Source organism: Solanum verrucosum, unplaced genomic scaffold (genome assembly GCF_900185275.1).
Source record: "Solanum verrucosum unplaced genomic scaffold, falcon-dt-bn FXZP01000060.1, whole genome shotgun sequence".
Lineage (NCBI taxonomy): Eukaryota > Viridiplantae > Streptophyta > Magnoliopsida > Solanales > Solanaceae > Solanum > Solanum verrucosum.
Window position 1 is genome coordinate 8,117,452 of NW_026020129.1, and position 24,404 is coordinate 8,141,855.

Genomic DNA, 24,404 nt, shown 5'->3' on the forward strand with positions numbered 1-24,404 from the left:
ATATAACAGTACACAGTTGTGCTTATCTTCCCTAACTAGCACTGTCTATTTTTACATATCATGCACATTTGACAAGAGAAATTGATGATGATCAAGCAGAAGCAACAGCTTTGCAAATTGGGAGGTCCTTTGGAGAATTAGGTGGAATGTTCAAAATTGGGTTGCTCTCAAAGAAATTAACTGGCATTATCTCAAAGCTTGATGATACTGTTGGCATTATAGGGAAATCTTCTTGGCATGGAATATGATGGAACCCTAATGTATACCACAACACTATGTCTTTATTCTCAATAGCCCTGTCTCTGCAAAATACAAACAAACAAAAAGAGTACTATGACATTAGCTCTGATATCACTAGGGCTCGTCATAGGAAGGATATTTGCACTACCCAACAAACACTTGTCACGCACAATATGTTGTTCCTTGAAATTGAACTATGAAATTAGCTCTGGTACCACTAATTAGTATCAAGCGCTTAATATCATGTCAAAACTTTCACTTAACTGATTGCAAGGTCACAAAGTTATTTCTTAAACCAAGCTCATCAAGCAAGTGTTATGTTTGACCATGATACCGACTTGGGCCATTCCTGGCACATTATCTCCTAGGACTCGCCATAGGCAAGACATATGTTGGTGTTACTCACCAACATCGTATGATTATTTCATATCATCATATTACATTACCTACAACGTGTAACTATTCATAGCAAGATATATATATAGTCGGTAACATGGAAAAAAAGAGTAAATAATCTGTAGTAACACGTTAAAATACACATAAAATCTTTATACTATCGATGCGTTAAGTTAGATTTAAGAGTGAGGATAATGTGATTTACCTGTTAGACCAAACAACAAGACTATCATCACCTTGACTTTGGTAAAACCACAAGATTCAAAAAAAAAAATTTACTTTTTTAAACTCCGTGTCTAGTCAAAACAAAACAAACAAATTGCAACAGGAAAGAAAAACTAAACAGAGAAGGGATAATGTGATTTACCTGTCAGACCAAACAGCAAGAGTATCATCACCTTGACTTTGATAAACAAACAAGCCAGCAGCCCATTGCTCAGATTCATTATAAGGTGTGACCCAAATTTGGTTATTAGTAAAAGCAGCTCTCTTCTGAGGAGGATCATCATGGTCAAGTAAACTAGCAGCAGTTCCACCAGGAACCACTTTGTAACCAACAGGGTTCCCAACTCTTGATTTCTTATTAGAATTAATCACATGGAATTCTGAAGGATCATATAGTTTGAGCTTAATTTGTGCATCTTTATCAGTTTTAGCCACATTTCTAACAGCTTTTTGTTGGGACCGCGCGTACCATCACCCTAACTCCACATTAGTATGATATTGTCCGCTTTGGGTCAAGCCCTCACGGATTTGTTTTTGGGCACATCCCAAAAGGCCTCATACTAATGGAGTTGGGTGAGCACTTATATATTGGTACATTTCTTCTTCTTCATCCGATGTGGGATAGGTTTGTTACCCAACACTTTTAAGTAGCTTCTTCGTGGTGATTCTCCAGGAGAAGTCATCTCCTTCTGGAGATTCACCTTCACGAAAGAATTGTTCGATGGACCATCGATATCCATGTCGAGATGGAAAGTTACATAGTGATCATGGATGACTCCTATTATGTTTTCAGATAAAAGAGTGTCATAGAGGTACTCATTTTGGTTTTACTTGATTCATGTTTACATATGGAGAGCCTTTCACCATCAATATTCCACTTAGTCCAACCTATATAACAAGAAAACAAAATTGAAAAAAGAATCTTTAGAAATAATATCAAAGGAATCTTAACTAGGAAAGAAGAATCTTAGACTATTTTATTCAAAGGTGTGGCCTAACGATAATATTTCCACAAGTATGTAGATAAAAGGCTTAATATATAAACATGCCCTAACTTGGACTCAATTGACATATATGTCCTCTAACTTTGGGTGTATACAAGTAGCCACTCAAAAAAAATCAAACTAAAATCAAGTGTCCTACGTGTATTATGTCACGTAGGACGTGTGAGTCTACTTGTTCAATTTTATACAAATTTAAGTGTTTATTTGTGCACACCCAAATTTTAAGTGTCTACGTGACTGTAAGATGATCTATAATTAAGGAGATACCTATAACTTATTTTAAATCATAATATATTTCAAAAAAAATCAAATTAAAATTAGTGCATTATCAAACACGTCCTCATAAATTGAGATCAACCGTCAAAAACGTATGTGCTAACCTTAGGTCGGATAAGTCCATCGGTCTGAAACTCCCAATCGACAATGTAATCATAGTTTGAAACTGACGCTGCCATTCTCACTATTAACGTAACGTCCTTTGGCTTTACTTCTCGTATCTGTCCAAAATTTCATGCATAAATAAAGTAGTACTCTATCAAACAATATTATTAGAAACAAATGTCATAGAAAACTCTCTGTGTTGACACATAACATATGGACAAATTTAAGCAGTTCTGATCCAACCACTAAATTTAACGTGACATACAATTTTGTATCATTTACTTTCATAGTGAATAAAGTCCAGTTAATCATAGACACAAGAGTCCATGCTAGCACGGATCTAATATAAGTGTTGTTTTGTCTTAATTTATATGTCACAGATAGAATTTGAAAATTATCGTCCAAGCCTCCTCGTGTAGTAGAATTAGTTAGAAAAGAAGAGTGAAATTATTTACCGGCAAACCAGTAATTGGACATTCAGCATGTCGCCATCCAATATCACCAGCATATCTTTCAAATACACAAATCATATTGGAACGAACATACGGTGTTCCATCAGCTGCCACAAACACACCATCCATATAATACGCATTACGAGGACAATCATTTAAAGGGTCAAGTGGCATCGCTTGTAACCCAAACCCGTATTCACCTGCATCCATATACGTCTTAAAATACCATGCATCTGATGGATCCATGTAAGGTACAAACAACTCCGACGTAAACCCTTTATACATATAACATTTCTCATCTTCCTTGTATCCGGATCCTGAACCATGGCCCGGGATATAATAACCCCGGCTCTCGGGTCCGGCTTGAGGTGAAATTCCCAATTTGCCCACTTAACTAGATTATTGTTCTCTATAGTGAAACTTGGACCATTTGGTTGTTCGATAGATATTGGTTTGAGTAAGTTTATTTTTTGTGTGTTTTTTTTAATACGGGAGAAGCGATAGTCTATGCTGGCGGCCTTTGGTATTGGTATACTCTTTCCTTCATCGATAATCTCGATGACTTGTTGGGTGTCTAAATCAAGAAGTACTGTTAATCCTTCAATTGGTCTCATATAGAAATTGATAGTGTCCTTCGATGTATAGCACTGTACTTTAATCACTCTTCGTTTCTCCTTGATTTTTCCTGAATATAAATTCGAATCAGTCACCTTGTAATTACTTAGATTACTCTAGTTCGCAATACTACGTATCTTATTAGATTTTGGTGCATACAAATATGTTCTGATACCTCCAGATATATGTATCGAGATACATGAGATTAAAATTATGTGTAATTTATTCTAAATATATTGTATGTGGATTTGCATATATATGAGATCGATACATAAAAAATATCATTCATCACTCTCCTATGTATCTAATATCTCGACACCAGATACATACTGATACATATATCTAATGTGATTCATATATATTTGAGATATATAAAGAATCTCATTCGCCTCCCTTGTCTGATTTAGTAAGTGTAATGTAATGAATGGAGAAAAAAAAAATACACTCACCAAACCAACCAGTGGAGATGGGCAAACATGCCAGGTCAGCCAAATCGACGCCACGCTGGACAATGGTACGGTTAAAATCAGAGTTGGCAAGCGGGGCAGAAGTCGCCGTGATCATATCCTCCATCGTCATGATCGGGTAACCCGAACAATCACCCGTTTCACGTTGGGTCGCACGACCCGATTCAATATCCACGGTAATCCCGTGCATGACGGCGAGTACACGTGCAATTACCGACGCCTTCCTCGGCGGAAGCTGGTGACCTTTCTTCCAGTTCAACACCACCTCCTTCTCCGGCTCTTCGAGTACAACAGAGTGAAGAACGCAACCTTTAATCCTAAATTCCTCAATTGAATTAACAATTTTCTTGACTTTTTGAATTTCTCCAATTGTCAGTGGGTCTAAAGGATGATTGGGGAAATCGGCATAGTGATTTTTAGCATTTTCCGGTTGCCGGAAAAAGTGGTTTTTTGAACTGCACCATGGGGAGTAAATGGAGCAGTTTAGCAGCTCGTCTGTGTGAGAAAGCGGAGATGGTAAGTTTAAAAAAGTGAAAATTAAGAGCAAAATTATGCACATGAGGAAGAAGAGATATCTAAGGAAGATTCTTCCTTCCATAGCTGCGTTTAATTTTTGTGAATTTCAATTTCCTTGGTCTTGTGATTGTGGGAGCTGCTATGGTGTTTAAATACATGCAACGGATGGGGCATCGTACAGTACAGTAAGGTATTTGAAAGTTTCGATACCGTGATTTGAATATTCAGTTTTTAAAACATTATATCATTATCATACCAATTTAATTTGGTATGGTTCGGTATATTGAAGTTCAGTCTCAATATTTTACGATATGGTAAATCGATGACTATAATTTGTTCAAAATAATTAAAAAGGATCTCAATTGTATCATACTAATACATTATACACGTAAAAATATATATGCAAAATAAAGTACAAACAACTTTTTGTTAATCAATTACAATTTAAATACATTTCAATCAATATTTGTTGTGTGTGTATTTCGGTATATCACATACCATGCCCACTATTTTATAATTTTATTACTAAAATAAATAAAAGTAAAAATTTCAATAGTTCTCTAAATAAATTTAAGAATAAATTATCACTAATACAAAAAGGAATAAATATTGTAATTGCTATTTGGGAAAGATAACAACACAAAATATGATAATAATCGAGATAACTTTTGAAATGAAATCATCATCAATCTCCATATTTACTAGCCTTTCCCACCCCGACTCAGGCCTCAACTAATATTTGCATTGATTATTGATTTTATATTTCGAACAAGAAAAGGATATAAAAAAAAAAGTAAGAGTAATGACAAAATGAATAAAGTTACCTCAGAAACATAATGCTATGAAATCTCTATCCTAGTAGTTTAGGGCAAACATCTAAAGAAATTATTTATGGCAATATCATTTTCGATGAAATTTGCTTTATTTATTTATATATTTTTAGAAAATATAAATAATGGTGGAATGTTAGGGTTCATTGACCCTCAATCAAATGTTTCGATTCAAGTTTTGGAAATAGAGAAAATTATATTGAGAGTGTTGTACTTTAAATGGGCGCTGCAAAGCTATAATATGCAGTCTAAATTTAATTGAACTTTAGTACTGACACTAAACATTCAACTTTTAGAAATTTTAGCAGTGAACTAGCTCATTATAAGTTGAAGTTATGGATTCAGATCAAATATTTATGTGTCAGAGAATTACAGAACGAGGCAAACTCATATATGGCATAAATATTTCCTTTAACTAATTGGCTTCAGCTGTATTATGTCCTCCAATTTTGAGTGTGCACAAATAGATATTTAAATTTGTATAAAATTAAATAAGTAGGTGCATGCGTTCTACGTGACATAATAAATGTAGTACTCCTCGTAGGACAAATTGTCATATAGGACGCATGTGTCTATTTATTTGATTTTATCAAATTAAAATACCTAATTGTGCACACCTAAAATTAGATGTCATAAATGTCAATTAAGACCAAATTAAATGGTACGTTTATGTATTATACCTAAACTATATTTGTCCCTAACTACAAACACATATAATTCAAATTTTGAATGAATCAAAATTGTGCTCTTTATAAGTAATAATATTTTTTTCTTTCACCAACATGGGTTATGGTGCATTGGTGGAATGCTTTCACCCTTAACCAGAAGTCTCGAATTTGAGCCTTGAATATGGCGAAAAAAATTCTTTCTTTTTGTTTTGGTGTGTGGCTTTGTAGTTTGTAATCTATCAGTTGTTGAGATAGCCGAGTTGCCCTAAGGTACGAAATTAAGGTTTTATGATTGGAAAAGGATCATGTGTCTTCATCAATGTCTATTAATTTTGTGTCAAACTTTACCAAGAATATGGTGATGTATGTCTACACATGCACTCATCATTATTATGTGGCCGTTGGTTATATTAATATCGAAAAGATTTCTTTTTCGACTTATCGTTGGCCTCATTCAAGAATTATTTTTGATCTAATTCGTAGGGATCAATAGAAAAAACAAATCATTTATGATATATCAAATTCGGATCGATTACTGATAGAGTTAATATATATGTTATTTTTTGAAATCTCTCTTCTAATTTAAAATCGCAGTGTAACGTGTATCCTCTCATGCTCCGCTCATCAAATAGTTGAAGAAATCAAAAAGTATTTTTTTTTTCAAGAATGAAATTTTATTAAAACTGTCCATAGCAAGCTTGTTATGTATATTATCGTCATGGAATAGTTTTAGATAATACTTTCAATTGATAGACTATTCATATAATACCGACTATATATGAATAGTAGTGTTGCATTGATAGGAATAAAATTTACATACATGTTATTATTCAACTTTTGTCAATATATATACACTATCTTCTTCAGATCCATTTGAGAGATTACAGATATGTTATTATTGTTCTAAACTATAATGTTAGGTGAGTCATTTTTTAACAGAAAAAAAAAGGATGAGATGTAAACCTTGAATCACGAGGTATATACGAGTATGGTATTATTGTTCTAAACAATAGTGTTAGGTGGGCATTTTTTAAAAGAAAAAAGCAAGATGAGATATAAACCCTGAATCACGGGATATATACACAAATGTTCTAACATGTGCCCAAACTTTACAAAGGAATTAATAAATTATAGTTAAGATCTTTATTCGTATGACATTTGATATGCTTATATTTTTGTATCGTAAAAACTTAGTGCATATATTTTTCTCAGAATATATTTTAACTTTTATCGAACTTTACCAAAATGATAGTATATAATGGGATTGTCGTTTTTCTACAAATATTTTTGAAAGGGAATAACTTTTTTAGTTTGAGTTGGCACATGTATTATGGTAGGTGCATCACAATGAATATATTAGATATGTATCCCGTACCTACGCTAATATTTTATTTTAGTTGTGAGTAAGGAACAAATAATTCCACGTACGGTACTAATTTTTTGTTGTATTTTATTTGGTTACAATTATTAAAATGAGAGTTGAATTTATTGTATTTGAATGAAATCTGGTCCAACACGTGTAGATGAACTTTATCTATTAAAGAATTTTACCCTTTTGGAAGTATGTTATGCAAATTGTAGAGATGTTTGTTGGGTTAGAAAGTAATTAGGCATCATGTGAAAGTTTACAATTGCAAATTAAGATGGAGATAAATTATATGGCAAAAACTTATACTAAAAACATGATATTATTATATGAAAACTAATATAAAAGAAAAATATTAAAATTGTTGAGAATAAATTTCTCCACAAACAAAACTCTTTAATGACTACATTGTGGATTCTATTGTTGTTCTTAATATGAGAAGAGAGTCTTCAATTTATAGGATTGCAAACATTTCTTCTAAGGAAAGAATAAATCAAATATGGAAGAAAAATATTTTTTCCATTCATGAAAAGTAAAAATATTTATGTTAATGTTTTGTCCTTTCTTTTAGAAAAAAATAAACTTCAAATAAATAAAAAATCAAGGCAAAACTCTAACAATGTTTAAAAAGAGTTAGGTGTAGTTTGATTGATCTGTCAGCACGATTTGACTTTAAGCCACAAATTTCATTAAGCCGCTACGTAGTTGTTGGATGCACAATAATTGAGGGGACTAAAGTATTTCTTCTTAATATACTCTAACGTAAGATTTTATATATATTTAATATTCACCTCGCTCAATCAGGCTCTTCCCTCCCTAGATCGTAATGTGGTTTTACTAATGTAAACTTGTATTTAAATAAAGGTTTAAGTCATTCATAGCTACTCAAAGTTGTCCTCATATTTTACTTGAACATCTCATTTTAGACTTATTCCAATTGAACACTTGCACAAATAAAAAATTTTTACCTATCACACTTTGAAACAATCAGCTAAAAAAAGGTGTGTGTAATACACTCGCGATGACGTGCAACTAATCAAAAGAAGACATATGGTATGGGGGTAGAACAACAATAAAAAATATATTTCAAGAAAGAAAAAGAAAAAGAAAAAAAAAACCCTCCTATTCTTTTTCTTCATTTGCCAGAAGCCAGAACCCTTCTCCTCCCAAAACACACACACATCAAAAAACCATTGTCTTCAAATCTGAGTTTTTTCTTCAAACATCAATTTATTTTTATTGATATTTTTCTTGCTCTTGTATTGTGAGTTCTTTAGAGTTTGAATACATCAACAATTTCAAAAAATAACTTCAGATTCGTATTAATCTTGCCGGAAACAATGGAGTTTCGCCGGAAATAATGAACACCAAAGTGAGAAAACCATCGATCACTAGATGATTGTTATTTTAAATTTTTTGTGTCTTTATGTCATGATGTTTGCTTAACATTCCTTGTCAAAGGAAAGGCATCCCTACTTCATCTTCTTCACAAAATTTTCTTTTCTTTCTGCATTTCTTTTATTTTTTAGATTTATATTCAATTTATGTTTGGGTTCGATTTGACAAAAGAGAAGAAGAAGGGAGAAATATGTATAGTGGTAGCAGCGATACCATTTTTTCTGACGAAAAATTTGGTGGCAGATTTGAATGTGCAGTTGGTCGTTTGAATTTGTCATGTCAGCAAAAAAGTTTAATAGGCACAAATTCTTTGTTGTATAGGTATTCAATAGATACAATTTTTAGTTGAGGTGTTATGCGGACAATTTTTAAGTGATTGCATATGACTTAAGTCTTAAATAAAATATTATGTACAGTAAATAGCACTATAATTCCGAGTCACCCATCCATCATCTGAGTGAAACAGGGCGCTCTAATTATACGATCAACAAGATGAGAATTCACATTTCATTAATGAAAATTAGAGACTAAGGTACCCGAAATCCAAGTCTAGCACGGCTATCGTTATTATTATTACATAGTATGCACATATAATACAATTAATATATATGATCAAGCAGAAGCAGCAGCTTTGCAAATTGGGAGGTCCTTTGGAGAATTAGGTGGAATATTGAGAATTGGGTTACTCTCAAAGAAATTAACTGGCTTTATCTCAAAACTTGATGATACTGTTGGCATTATAGGGAAATCTTCTTGGCATGGAATATGATGGAACCCTAGTGTATACCACAACACTATGTCTTTATTCTCAATTGCCCTGTCTCTGCAAAAAAATACAAACAAACAAACAAAAGTACTATTAATTACTCAAAAATATCAAGCAAGCGCTTACTATCTGGTCAAAAGCTAAAATTAATATTATTTCATAACCAAACCCATCAAACAAGTGTTATGTTCGACCATGACAACGACCTGGGTCATTCCTTGACCATCGATCACCTAGGACTCACCATAGACAGGATATATGTTGGTGTTACTCGACAACAGTGTGATTATTCATAGCAAGTATAATATGGAAAATGGAGTAAATAATCCTAATGCAACGTGTTAAAGTACACTGATGATATTAAAAATCCTTACACTATCAGTGCTTTAAGTTACTCTTTCCGTTTCAATCTATTTGTCTTATTTTCCTTTTTAATTTGTTTCTTTTTTTGGCAACTCTTTGATTCTAACTCCCCACATGTCAGGTTTAAAACCACAAGAATTTGGGAATATCTTACCTATCGTTAGTTTAAGATCATGACAAGATTTAAAAGTCTTATTACTTATTTAAACTCCGTATCAAGTCAAAACCAATCAAACAAATTGAAATAGAAGAAGTTACCTGTCAGACCAAACAGCAAGAGTGTCATCACCTTGACTTTGATAAACAAACAAGCCAGCAGCCCATTGCTCAGATTCATTATAAGGTGTGACCCAAATTTGGTTATTAGTAAAAGCAGCTCTCTTCTGTGGAGGATCATCATGGTCAAGTAAACTAGCAGCAGTTCCACCAGGAACAACTTTGTAACCAACAGGGTTCCCAACTCTTGATTTCTTATTAGAATTAATCACATGGAATTCTGAAGGATCATATAGTTTGAGCTTAATTTGTGCATCTTTTTCAGTTTTAGCCACATTTCTAACAGCTTTTAAGTAGCTTCTTCGCGGTGATTCTCCAGGAGAAGTCATCTCCTTCTGGAGATTCACCTTCACGAAAGAATTGTTCGATGGACCATCGATGTCCATGTCGAGATAGAAAGTTACATAGTGATCATGGATGACTCCTATTATGTTTTCAGATAAGAGAGTGCCATAGAGATACTCATTTTGGTTTACTTGATTCATGTTCACATATGGAGAACCTTTCACCATCAATATACCACTTAGTCCAACCTATATAACAACAAAACAAAATTGATAAAAGAATCTTTAGAAATAATATCAAAAGAATCTTAGACCATTTTATTCCAGGGTGTGGCCTAACAATAAATTAAGCCAAAATCATGAGGTATCATGTTCAATTCAGGTAAAAGTAAAAACATTATGTAATTTATTTTTATCTATTTAAGCTTCTTGTGTGGATCAAAATTACTCATTTCCTATGATAATGGGGTAGAAAATAGTACTCCGTAAAAATTAATCAAAATGTGTGTAAGCTGACGATTCTATATTATTCAACTTGGAATTGATATTGAGATGTGACTAATGACCAACCCCAACCCCACCACTCCACCCCACCCCACCCCCTCCAAGGAGGAAAAAAATAACTTGATGTGAATGGGTGATTATTGTTATTTGCTACCCATTAATATATTCCACCAGCTCGTGTTTCCCAAGTCTTTGTGGGATATCTGACATTATACTTTATTTGAAAAACAGTAGACTAAAATTTATTTCTCGTTTAATTTGCAGATTAATTAATATATGTATTGATTATAGTATTATTTAATCGATTTTTACTCATGATATTATATAGTGTACTATAACTAATACATCATGATATTAGCAATACATGGTCTATTAAAAAGCATGGGTAAAGATAAAATAGACTTTAATATAATAAACCAAAAGTGAATAGGAAATAGTCTCAGCATAAAGCATTATACTCTCTATTGGATCTAAATTTATTTTTGAAAAATAAAAATAATAAGATTAATTTATGTTTAACTTTACAATAAATGGAAATATTTGTGTTAAAATTTTGAAATTGAAAAAATAAATGCTCGGTTGTTCGATGTCAGATCAAATAAAATATAAAAATAAATGCTTCCACCAGTAGATAAAAAAATAATTACTAAAAGCCAAAAAAAATAAAATAATATTTAAAATTACTTGATTCCTATATATTAAAAAAAATAGATACTTGATTCCACTTATTCAATTTAGAAAAACAATAAAAGTTTATCATTTTCTTCTCATACTACACTTGTCATTAAATGATTATATATAGTATTAGTAGTTAAATTTTTATTTCCAAAGTATAATTAATAAAGCTAATTTAATAAAATTAATTTCTAATAAATACTTTCTTAAAAATAATCTCAATTCAACATGAGTCTGATGGGTGAATTAGTCATTATACTCATTCAAAAAACAGATAAGACAAGCATAATGTAGTTGGATATCTCTTGCATGTAATTAATAATTATTCCATAATTTTCTCTATCGTGTTAAAATTATAAACGGCAAATGTAAAAGATCAAGAACTAGCAAGTATGCATGTTAGAATTATGCGAGTGCGAATTTAGAAACCAGGCTAGTAAAATTTGAACATGCGTCTTCCGTTTCAAATTATGTGACATTCAATTATTTTTAATCCGACTTAAAAAATGATATTTTTCTATATTAAGTAAAGAAATTAATATTTAACTTATAGTACTAAAAAAATATCTATTATTTGTTTCTGACCAAATATATCAAAAGATAATAATTTAAAATATCAAATACGTTCACATAAATTGAAACTAACGATCAAATAGGTATGTTGTGCTAACCTTAGGTCGAATAAGTCCATCGTTCTGAAACTCCCAATCGACAATATAATCATAGTTTGCTACTGACGCTGCCATTCTCACCACTAACGTCACCTTTGGCCTTACTTCTCGTATCTGTTCAAAATTGCATGCAAAACCAACAAAATCAATACTAACAAACAATATTTTTCAGAAACAAATGTCATACAACACTTGTTCTGTGTTGACACATAACAAATTTACTTTTCTTGGTTTTCGTGTCAAAAACCCCGATTAAAATTCGGATCATGCACTACAGGAAAACAGGCTAGTACTTGTACCACAACCATACACTAGTGCTAACACATAACTTATGGACAAATTTAAGTAGTACACATACAATTTTGTATCATTTACTTTTTCATAGTGAATAAAGTTGAGTGTACCATATACTATTTGAAAAAAAAGAGTGAAATTATTTACCGGCAAACCAGTAATTGGACATTCAGCATGTCGCCATCCAATATCACCAGCATATCTTTCAAACACACAAATCATATTGGAGCGCACATATGGTGTTCCATCAGCTGCCACAAACACACCATCCATATAATACGCATTACGAGGACAATCATTTAACGGGTCAAGTGGCATCGCTTGTAACCCAAACCCGTATTCACCTGCATCCATATACGTCTTAAAATACCATGCATCTGATGGATCCATGTAAGGTACAAACAATTCTGACGTAAACCCTTTATACATAACACTCCTCATCTTCCCCGTATCTGGATCCTGAACCATGGCCCGGGATATAATAACCCCGGCTCTCGGGTCCGGCTTGAGGTGAAATTCCCAATTTGCCCATTTAACTAGATGATTGTTCTCTATAGTGAAACTTGGACCATTTGGTTGTTCGATTGATATTGGTTTGAGTAAGTTTATTTTTTGTGTGTTTCTTTTAATACGGGAGTAGCGATAGTCTGTGTTGGCGGCCTTTGGTATTGGTATACTCTTTCCTTCATCGATAATTTCGATAACTTGTTGGGTGTCTAAATCAAGAAGTACAGTTAATCCTTCAAGTGGTCTCATGTAGAAATTGATAGTGTCCTTCAATGTATAACACTGTACTTTAATCACTCTTCGTTTCTCTTCGATTTTTCCTGAATATAAATTTGAATTAGTTAGACTCAAAGTAGCGATATACTAAACTCATTTCGCTCCTCTAACTCCGAAACTAAGGACACTTACCATACCAACCAGTGGAGATGGGTAGACATGCCAGGTCAGCCAAATCAACGCCACGCTGGATAATCGAACGGTTAAAATCAGAACTAGCAAACGGGGCAGAAGTGGCAGTGATCATATCCTCGATCGTCATGATCGGGTAACCCGAAAAACTACCCGTTTCACGTCGGGTCACACGACCCGTTTCAATATCCACAGAAAGCACGTGCACGACGCCGAGCGCACGCGCAACGACGGCCGCCTTCCGCGGCGGAAGCCGGAGACCTTTCCGCCAGTTCAACACTACCTCCTTCTCCGGCTCTTCGAGTACGACAGAGTGAAGAACGCAACCTTTCATCCTAAATTCCGCAATCGAATTAACGATTTTTTTCACTTTTTGAATTTCTCCGATTGTCAGTGGGTCTAAAGGATGATTGGGGAAATCGGCATAGTGATTTTTAGAATTTTCCGGTTGCCGGAGGAAAAAGGGTTTTTTCGAACTGCACCACGGGGAGTAAGTGGTGCAGTCGAATAGCTGATCAGTTGTGTGAGAAAGCGGATATGGTATGTTTAAGAAAGTGAAAATTAAGAGCAAAATTATACTCATGAGGAAGAAGAGATTTTTTCCTTCCATTGTTGGCTATTGATGTTTTAATTTTTGTTATTCTTGTGATTGTGGGAGCTATGGTGTTTATAAATACATAAACAGAGCTAGCTAGATAGAGAAGATAAAGTGACCTGTAAATAAAGAATATGGATATGAATATAGAAAGAGTACAACACCTAACTCTTTTGTTATTCTAAAAGTTTTAAGGGAAAGTTATAAAAAATGACAAGGAAAAGTAAGGGGGGAATCTTGGAGATACGTCATAATCCTTACATATTTGATATTACTATTAATTGGGCAAAAGGAAAGTATAAACTTTTATATTTCGTCCACTTATACATTTTGTCATAATCCTTACATATTTGATATTAATATTAATTGGGCAAAAGGAAAGTATCAACTTTTATATTTCGTCCACTTATACATTTTTGCCACCTAATTTTGATATCGTTATCGATATGGGACTTTGATCACCACTAAGGAAAGAGAGAAAAATAAATCTTATATTACTTATAATTATGAAGGAAAAGGATATTTCATTTCTAAGAAAATGTTTTTAGTGAAAAATAATTGTTTGATATATCAAATGCATCCTTAGTTTCAAATATTAGTCATTTTGTTAAGTTGTTCTATATAATATTACATTTTACAAAAGTAAGAAGTCGTTCAATTTTTTAAATCAAATTTATCCTTACTTATTTAAATTAATACATTAATTAAGATGAAATATTTTATGCAAGAGATTAAAAATACTTTAGACAAGTACTTTTAGGGATCGTTTGATAGAAGGTATAACCGTATAAAACATAAGATAATGCATGTTAAAATTAATTTTTATATTACTAATCTCTTGTTATGTGTAGTTTTTTAACTTAATTATATACAATAAATCATAATATCATTAGTAATATCGAAGTTATTAATGGATATTTTATTATGATTAAATTTACAATTAATCTTTAAAGTATAAAAAAAAGTTAAAGAATATATAGGCATTTTTAAAAAAGTTATACTAATCTTTATATTAGAGTACTAATATATCAGTTTCACACTATTTCGACACACCCTATTAAATCACCCTTTAATAACTAAAGTTATGAAATTTCTTTATTGGAAAGTTCTTCAAAAAAAACATAAAATTTCGTAGAAGCCAAAATACTTTTTCAACTTTTTGGACTGAATATTAATGGTGGGGTCCTATGATGGAATCTGAGCTATGCTTGATGTGTCTAAATTCCAATTGGAAAGTGCTAAATGGCCAGAAAATTTCGTCAGAATTTGATCAGAAAATTTTAAAAATTATAATATTTTTTAATTTTAAAATAAACTAATTTTTTTTCCATTTTTTAGTTAAAAGATATTAAAGTTAAAAGGATAAAAATATTTTAAAAAATAAAATAACATATATAAAATATCATTCTGACCAAATTTTCTGGACAATTTTTTTTTCCAATTCCAATTACAACATACATCCACAAATGAGTAACTTGCATCTCGATTTCCACCATTTGTGGAAACCCATGCATTACTAAATGGAAATTAAAGAAGTTTTGATTAAGATAAGATATTTATGAAATTGGTGAATGAGATGTTTCACGGGCTATTCCCTCCGTCCCATTTGAACTATCACTTTAGCTCAAAAAATTATTAGCGAAAACTATTGAATAACATAAAGTTATTTTAATCATAAATTTGACAATACTAATTAATAAGGCTAAAAATGGAAAATTATGTTTAATTTATGTCTTGATCTACTTTTCTTAAAAGGTGTGAAACACCTCAAAAATTAAATTAATATGGAATGGAAAAAGTATGTTATAACATTTTAATATGATAATAAACATTTGATCCTAATATATATTAGCATTTCTTATAAACTTAGGTAGATCATCAAAAGATCAAGTAAACTAGTTGTAACACCCCTTTTAGTTTTTTTCTTTCTTGGTGTTGTTTTGTGATGGATTTTCTTCTTTGAGAAAATCAACTTTGTTAAAGGAGTTGGTTTGGCCATCAATATTCTCACCACGTGAAATATGATGAAGTGATCATGGGCAACACTGACAACACTCTCTGACACTAGTCAATATTTATGGCTCAAATATATATCACTGTGGTCTGTGGTTAGTGATTTCTTGTGGATTCTATTTTTCCATTGTAAAGATTACATAAATTTCATAGCGTTAAAAAGCTAATTATATTTTATTTCTATTTTTTTCTTAAATTATAAAAATTTCTTTAAAATTATAGGATCTTAATTATATCAGGAAACTTGCAGATACTTAGCTCATGCATTGCAAATGATACATTACTTAATGAGAGGGATGTATCATGTATCCAAGATGAGAGAGATGTATTCGAAAGGGGATAGAGATGTATAGGGAAGAGAGGAGGTATGTATCCGAGAGGGGATGGAAATGTATTCGAGAAGAGATTTTTGTAAAAAAAATTAAATGGTAGGAAATTTTAGATATTATGGTAAAATAAGATGTGTATTTATGTAATTTTTTCTTTTCCATTTTAGACAGGCCCACCTATTTAAGAATTTAAGAATTAGATTTTTTAGAAATTAAAAAAACAAACAAACTATATAGTAAAAATAAAAGTTACAATTCAAATTATAGTGTCATGAGTTTGTATCTAATTAAGCTAGTATTGACTATATATTTTGGATTAAATTTTAAAAATTGATCTTTAAATTTTATCATCTATTTTCTAATTTGGAAAAATTACATAAATACACATCATATTTTACCATAATCTCTTAAGTTTTCTATCATTTAAAAAAATTTCAAAAATCCCCACTTGGATACATCACTCTCCTCTCATTGATACATCCCTATCCCCTCTTAGATACATCCCTCTCCTCTTTGATACATCCCTTCCCTCTCGTATACATCTCACCTCTATGTATCCGGATGTCCTATCCCTCTCTGATACATCTCTCCCCTCTTGGATACATCCATTCTCTATGGATCCTACTGGAGTGAAATGCGCAAACTGTTCGTAAGAGACATGCTAAGCAACAGGAACCTTGAGGCCTGTTATAGCATTCGGAGACACGAGGTCAGAAAGACAATCAGAAATGTGAATACCAAGATTGGTTACCCCGTTGACATTGGTGAATTGGCCTTTGTAACTGAAATGAATGTAGTCATTACTATTATCTTTGGCAGCAAATTTGTCGAGGAGACGGAGAAGCGTAGTAAGGATAGAACTGAATTCAGGGAATTGGTGATGAAATATGGTCAAGTGATGGGAAAGCCAAACATATCAGACTTCTTCCCTATGCTTGCCAGGTTTGACTTACAAGGAATACAGAAAGAGATGGAGGCTCTTTTGAAGTTGTTTGATAGTATATTGGACCCTGCCATAAGTGAATGCATGAAGATGCTTTCGGACCAAAGAGAGGGTGAAATCCAGAGGAATAAGAAGAAACATCTTATACAGATCCTGTTAGAGCTAATGGAGCAGAAAGACATTGGTATATCACTGGACTTGGTGAAAATTAAGGCCATCTTGGTGGTAAGTTAAATAGTCCCTTTATCTTTTCTATATTGCTTTATCAGTCATATGAACTTTTTAAGACTATTTTAGCTAATTATGTGATTTGAGCAGCTAAGTTAAGAACTCAAATGCATTCTCGAATCACATATTGGGCACGCATTCAAGCGATGGAAGCAGCCACTAATGTTTGCATTAGGGTAAGTTGTCTATATCACACCTCTTGTGGTGCGGCCCTTCTCCAGCCATTCTAGCACGGGATGCTTTATGCACCGATCTGTCCTGTTATTTTTAAACTTGTAAAGATATACATACTCATACAAAACATGAATGTTGCCCCCCCCCCCCCACAAACACCCCCACCCTCAGGGGCAGACCCACAAGAAGTTACAAGTTCGGCAGAACTAGTAGCTTTGACCTGAACTATGTACTTATAGTAAGAAATTCATTTATTATGTATAAATAATTTATCCAGAACTCAATAAACAAAAAGAGTCGTGTTTCAGAACTCATAGACTTAAAATTCCCGATCCACCTTTACCTACAGGTAGAACCAAGCATTACAAAATTCCTGCTACAAGTAATTTCATTTCCCCTGTCTTCATATATGTTTCTGCATTGTAGGACATTGTGATCGGTGGGACTGACACTACAATCACGATGGTTGAGTGGGTAATGTCTGAGCTTCTGAATAATCCGGAGATAATGTCAAAGGTGCAGCAGGAATTGAAACATGTTGTAGGGATGAATAAAATTGTTGAAGAATCCCATTTACCAAATCTGCATAATCTTGATGTTGTTTTAAAGGAGACGTTACGTTTACACCTTGCATTACCACTGCTTCTCCCAAAGCGCCCGAGCCAATGTGCAATAGTAGGTGGATACAAAATACCTGAGGGAACTAAAGTATTCTTGAATGTTTATGCAATTCACACGGATTCTCAAGTGTGGGAAAGTCTACTAGAATTCCAACGTGAAAGGTTCTTGAGTCCCTCAACGAATTTAGACTATGCTGGAAATAATATGAAGTACCTTCCATTTGTTTCAGGGAGGAGAATTTGAGTTGGACTTCCTTTAGCAGAGAAAATGCTTATGTTTATACTAGCTTCATTGCTTCATTCCTTTGATTGGAAACTCCCTAAGGGCGAAAAGGTTGATCTTTAGGAGGGATTTGGACATACCGTCAAGAAAAGCGAGAGGTTATTTGCGGTCCCTACTCCCATGTTACTATTTTTTGAGCTATATCAGTAAAACCAAGAAACTATAAGGGCCTTGACATGATTTTGTTATCAATCTGTGTTAAAAACCAATATTACTGATTCAGCAAACTTTGCAGAAATACGAAGTTACCAAAGTTTATCCGAACCAGTGAAGAAACAGATGAACATTAATTGATTCAAAAGAAAACTAAAATCTGTAAAACATACCAGAATCTGGAAAAACAGAACATAAAAGATCAAACTCATTGAATGCACAGTGTCCCCTTAATGAAATTATTCCCCTCTAGTATCCGAGGTTTGATTTGGAATATGTCCTCCCAAGATAGAATGATCTAAATCAACAGTGTATTGATACCCAAAACGTTGGTGTCAGCGAACCACTCAACAACAGTAAAGTACACAAAGAAATTTGTGCAGAAGAAAAAAGAAGAAATTAGAAATTTTCGTAAGTAGAAAATCTGAAGAATAACATGAATTTATAGGCAAGAGGAACTGGTTCCAAAAGGTTGCAACCTTTCAGAATCCTCACGACTATTTCAGAAAGTTTGCAACCTTTCAAACGGTCATGATTGTTCCTTAAAGTTGCAACCTTTCAGAACAGTCATCTCCAATGGCGGGAAATTTAAATAAAATGGAAAAGTAATTTAAATAAAATAGGTCACGGGGATCCGAGTCGGGTCGAAACGTTTCGGTTAACTAACTAATTAATTGAAACGTTTTGGCCATTTAATTTCATTTAATTAATTAAATAATTAAATAAATAATTAAAATAAACTTTGTCCAAAAATAATCTCTCGATCGATCATTTTCCAAAGCCAAAGCCAAAGGCGAGCCAAGCGAGCGACGACGACGCGATGGGGGTCCCTCTTTCCAACCCTTTTAACAATTAATAGAAGTGTTTCTCTATTTAAACTCTTCTATTTTTTTTCCACCACCGATGAGAGACAAATGCCTTTTTACTAAAGCATAAGAAGACTTTCAAATTCCCAATTTTTCAAGTTCCTCTTTTTTCATCTTCCCTTCATTTTCCATTAACTCTTGCTATATACCCAACAATCCCCCACATGAATGGGGAATGGATATAACATAAGGAATGCATGGACGAGCGTGTACTTTACAAGCAAGGATCAATGGCATCTGGATAAGTAGGTTTCCCCTTGGACTTTTCGTAGTGAACATATGTCGGATATACTCGATCAATCGGTAGATGCGATATTTTTGAACCGACGAGCTTTAGTGTATACCTAGACAACCATATGTCACACAATTAACCCTTTACCGTTTATGGTTCTTACGGTTGTGTTCGTCTTAGCCATGAACACCTCCTGGTTTCATGAGTGTATAGAGAATAGACTTTTGAAAAAAAATTCTCTTTGAAGCGGCTTACACTTCACACTCACATAGGTGATTTCTAACCTTGTCATTTCGTAGATACACTATTTGATCAAATCTGCCAAATTTAGTAAATCATTAAAAACTTTAAACTTTATTAACTTATTAACAAGCCTTAAAGTCTTAACCTTGTTCCTAAATATTGTCTTTATCATGAAAATGGATTGAGTTGATTGACAATGTCGAACCGTCAGTCACAACTTTGTTTTTCTCCTTGAATCTAGCTCTTGGGATCTCCAGTCTGCTAGATAGAGTTACCGCCATGCTGACTTGTCCTAAGCCGTAAACTCATTCCCTTAGATGATCTTTCAACTGCCTCTCTCACCAGGCCTTTTGTTAGTGGATCTGACACATTATCGCTTGACTTCACATAGTCAATTGTGATAATTCCACTAGAGAGCAGTTGTCTTACGGTATTATGTCTCCGTCGTATATGACGAGACTTTCCGTTGTACATAACGCTTCTTGCCCTACCTACTGTTGCTTGACTATCACATTGTATGCAAATAGGTCCCACATGTTTAGGCCAGAATGAAATATCATCTAAGAAATTCCGAAGCCATTCAGCTTCTTCACCGGCCTTATCTAAGGCAATGAATTCAGATTCCATTGTGAAGCGAGCGATACATGTCTGTTTGGACAATTTCCAAGAGACTGCTCTTCCACCAAGTGTAAACACATAACCACTTGTGGATTTTACTTCATTTGACTCGGTGATCCAATTTGCATCACTATATCATTCAATCACGACATGATATTTATTATAATGCAAAGCATAGTGTTGTGTATGTTTCAGATACCCCAACACACGTTTCTTTTCCATCCAATTAGTTTGATTCGAATTACTGGTGAATCGACTCAGTTTGCTAATATCACATATGGTCGCGTACAATTCATAATATACATCAAACTTTCCAACACTCTGGCGTATTTCAATTGAGAGTCACTTTCACCTACATTCTTTTGAAATGTAAAGCTTAAATCAATTGGAGTTTTGACAACATTGAAATTCAAGTACTTGAACTTATCCAAAACACTTACAATATAATGAAATTGAGATAATGTTAGTCCCTGAGGAGTTTTGAGAATCCTGATCCCTAGGATCAAATCGACAACTCTGAAGTCTTTCATATCAAACTTGCTGGACAGCATGCGCTTAGTAGCATTTAAATCGTCAATAACTTTACTCATTATTAACATGTCATCAACATACAGACAAACAATGACCTCATGATTCGGAACATTTTTAATGTAAACACACTTATCACATTCGTTAATCTTGAATCCATTTGTCAACATTGTTTTGTCAAATTTAGCATGCCATTGTTTGGGTGCTTCCTTAAGCCCATAAAGTGACTTCACAAGTATGCACATTTTCTCTTCTTTATCAGGAACTACAAACCTTTCAGGTTATTCCATGTAAATTTCTTCCTCCAACTTTCCATTTAAGAAGGCTGTCTTTACATCTATTTGGTGGATTTTCAGATCATGCACTGCTGCTAGTGCTATTAAGATCCTAATTGATGTTATCCTTGTTACTGCAGAGTGTGTATCAAAGTAGTCCAAACCTTCCTTTTGTCTGTATCCTTTAACTACAAGTCTAGCCTTATATTTGTCAATAGTCCCATCAACTTTCATTTTCCTTTTAAAGATCCACTTTGATCCTAAAGGTTTATTTCCTGTAGAAAGATCAGTCAATTCCCAAGTATGATTACTTAAAATTGTTTCGATTTCACTATTGACTGCTTCTTTCCAATAAGTTGACTCAGACTAAGACATAGCTGCTTTAAATGTTTGAGGCTCATTTTCAAGCAACAGTGCCACAAATTATGGTCCGAAAGAAGTGGGTTTCCGTTGGCGATTACTACGCCTAGGATCATCACTAGGCAGTGTATTTTCTGTTAATTCTTTTCGTGGTCGTTTAAGTCTATCACTTGTTGACTCACATTCAGTTTTATACAGATAAATGTGTTCAAAGAACTCAGTGTTATCTGAATTAATTATCGTATTAACATGAATCTCAAGATTATCATATTTGTGAACCAAAAACCGGTAGGCCTTACAGTTCACAACATATCCAATAAATACACAATTCACACTTTGGCTAGACACCCCTACACTTTAAAATATTTCAAGTTGGGTTTCCTTCCTTTCCACAACTCATATGGAATTGATTGTGTTTTGCTACGGGGTACCTTATTGAGTATCTTATTAGCCATAAGGATGGCTTCCCCCCAAAGGCTTCGCGGTGAACTAGAACTGATTATTAAGGCATTCATCATTTCCTTTAATGTTCTATTCTTTCGTTCCACCAAACCATTTGACTGTGGTGTATAGGGTGCAATAATTTGATGAATAATACCATATTCCAAACATATCTCTGCAAAAGGAGATTCATATTTTCCACCCCTATCACTCCGTATCATTTTTATCTTTAGATTCAATTGATTCTCCACTTCATTTTTGTATTGCTTAAATGCATCAATTGTTTCATCCATACTGTTAAGCAAATATACATAACAAAATCCAGTGCAATCGTCAATAAAAGTTATAAAATACTTTTTTCCACCACGGGATGGTGTCGACTTCATATCGCATATATCTATGTGAATTAAGCCTAAAGATTTTGAATTTCTTTCAACAGACTTATAAGGATGTATAACAAACTTACTTTCCACACAAATTTCGCATTTTGATTTATCGCATTTGAAATCAGGCAATACTTTTAAAGTAACCAATTTTCGCAAGGCTTTGTAATTTATATGTCCCAAACGGGCATGCCATATATCATTTGACTCCAATAAGTAAACAGAATTCTTATTAATACTGTCAACAACCATTACATTCAGTTTGAAGAGGACCTAAGTTAGGTAGCCCTTTCCTAAGAACATCTCATTCTTACTTATTACAGCTTTGTCACTAACTAGGACACACTTAAACCCATTTTTAACGAGCAGTGCAGCAGGAACTAAATTCTTCCTAATAGTAGGAATATGCAGAACGTTGTTCAAAGGCAACACCTTGTCGGATGTCATTTTTAACATTACTTTCCCAGTTCCTACAATCCTCGTTGTTGTTATATTCCCCATGAACAAATCTTCATCGAACTCAGCAAGAGTGTACGCTGCAAAGGCTTCTTTCGCAGAGCAAATATGTCGAGTAGCACCTGAGTCGAGAAACCACTCCTTGGGATTTCCAACTAAATTGCACTCTGAGATCATTGCACAGAGGACCTCTGCATCTTCCATCTCTTCCACGATGTTTGCTAGACTTTTGCCTTTGCCTTTGTCTTTGTCCTTTCTTGGAGCACGACAATCAGAAAACTTGTGACTAGTCTTACCACAGTTGTAACAGTTGCCCTTGAATTTTTTCTTGGCCTATTCTGATTTCTGTTCGTTGGACTTCTTTCTCTTCTTGCCTTTGGCAGGAGCTTCTTCAACAATATTAACTCCAATTATTGTCGAACTCTTATGAGACTTCTTTTCAATGGTCTTGTTATCTTCCTCAATCTTGAGCCGAATCACAAGATCGTCAAGCTTCATTTCCTTACGTTTGTGCTTTAGATAATTCTTGAAGTCGTTCCACGAAAGAGGCAACTTCTCGATCATTGCAGCCACTTGAAAAGCTTTATTTACTACTATATCCTCATTAATCAGATCATGGAAAATAAGTTGAAGTTCCTGCACTTGTGATCCAACAGTTTTACTATCTGACATTTTATAGTCTAAAAACTTTGTGACCACAAACTTTTTCAAACATGCATCTTCTGTCTTATATTTCTTCTCAAGTGCATTCCACAATTCTTTCGAAGTTTTCATTGCACTATAGACATTGTATAAGTCATCCTCTAAAGCACTCAGAATATAGCCCTTACATAGGAAGTCTGCATGTGTCCATGCTTCAATAATCGTGAACTTTTCTCTGTCTGACATATCAGCAGCAGGCACAGGAGTTTCTTTATTGGTAAATTTCTGCAAACCAAGAGTGGTAAGCCAGAAAATACCCGTTGCTGTCATCCTTTGAAATTCACACCAGAGAATTTTTTTGATTTCTCTGTTGGTGGTACAACAGTTCAGGTTGGTGCAGCAACAGTCATCGTAACATTGTTGTCTTTCATTTTTGATAAACAAAAATTGATACAGACTTAGTAAGCAATAACCTAAATTGCAAACAGAATAGGAGTATAAAATCACAAAGGTTTTTGTCTCCAACAGAAACATAGATTAAAAAATAAAATATAATTTCCTTAAGATTGTTCTCAGTCTGTGTTAAAAACCAATATTACTGATTCAACAAACTTTGCAAAAACACGAAGTTACCAAAGTTTATCCGAACTAGTGAAGAAATAGATAAATAGAAATTAATTCAAAAGAAAACTAAAATCTGTAAAACATACCAAAAT

The 24,404-nt window shown here is 33.5% G+C and overlaps 2 protein-coding genes across 10 annotated transcripts in view; both read right to left on the reverse strand.

Annotated features, from left to right (window-relative positions):
- Positions 1–91: 91 nt before the first annotated feature.
- Positions 92–4,378, reverse strand: LOC125826140 (primary amine oxidase-like). The gene is given in 8 exon segments (XM_049505456.1): positions 92–302; positions 1,004–1,307; positions 1,496–1,688; positions 1,690–1,749; positions 2,246–2,362; positions 2,702–2,983; positions 2,986–3,383; positions 3,763–4,378. Coding segments are annotated over 8 exon segments (2,181 nt in total).
- A 4,765-nt stretch (positions 4,379–9,143) lies between these two features.
- Positions 9,144–24,404, reverse strand: part of LOC125826137 (primary amine oxidase-like) — a 177,032-nt gene continuing 161,771 nt past the window's right edge. For 3 of the 9 annotated variants that reach the window (XM_049505449.1, XM_049505447.1, XM_049505445.1), the window contains 3 exons: positions 12,098–12,211; positions 9,946–10,496; positions 9,144–9,381 (listed from right to left, as the gene is read on the reverse strand). In XM_049505449.1, coding sequence (XP_049361406.1) covers positions 9,171–9,381; positions 9,946–10,496; positions 12,098–12,211 — 876 coding nt within the window. In that variant the 3' untranslated portion in view covers positions 9,144–9,170. Of the gene's footprint in view, positions 9,382–9,945; positions 10,497–12,097; positions 12,212–12,538; positions 13,219–13,306; positions 13,945–24,404 lie in introns of those variants that run through there. The other 6 variants (XM_049505454.1, XM_049505448.1, XM_049505455.1 and 3 more) reach the window with 4 other exon arrangements.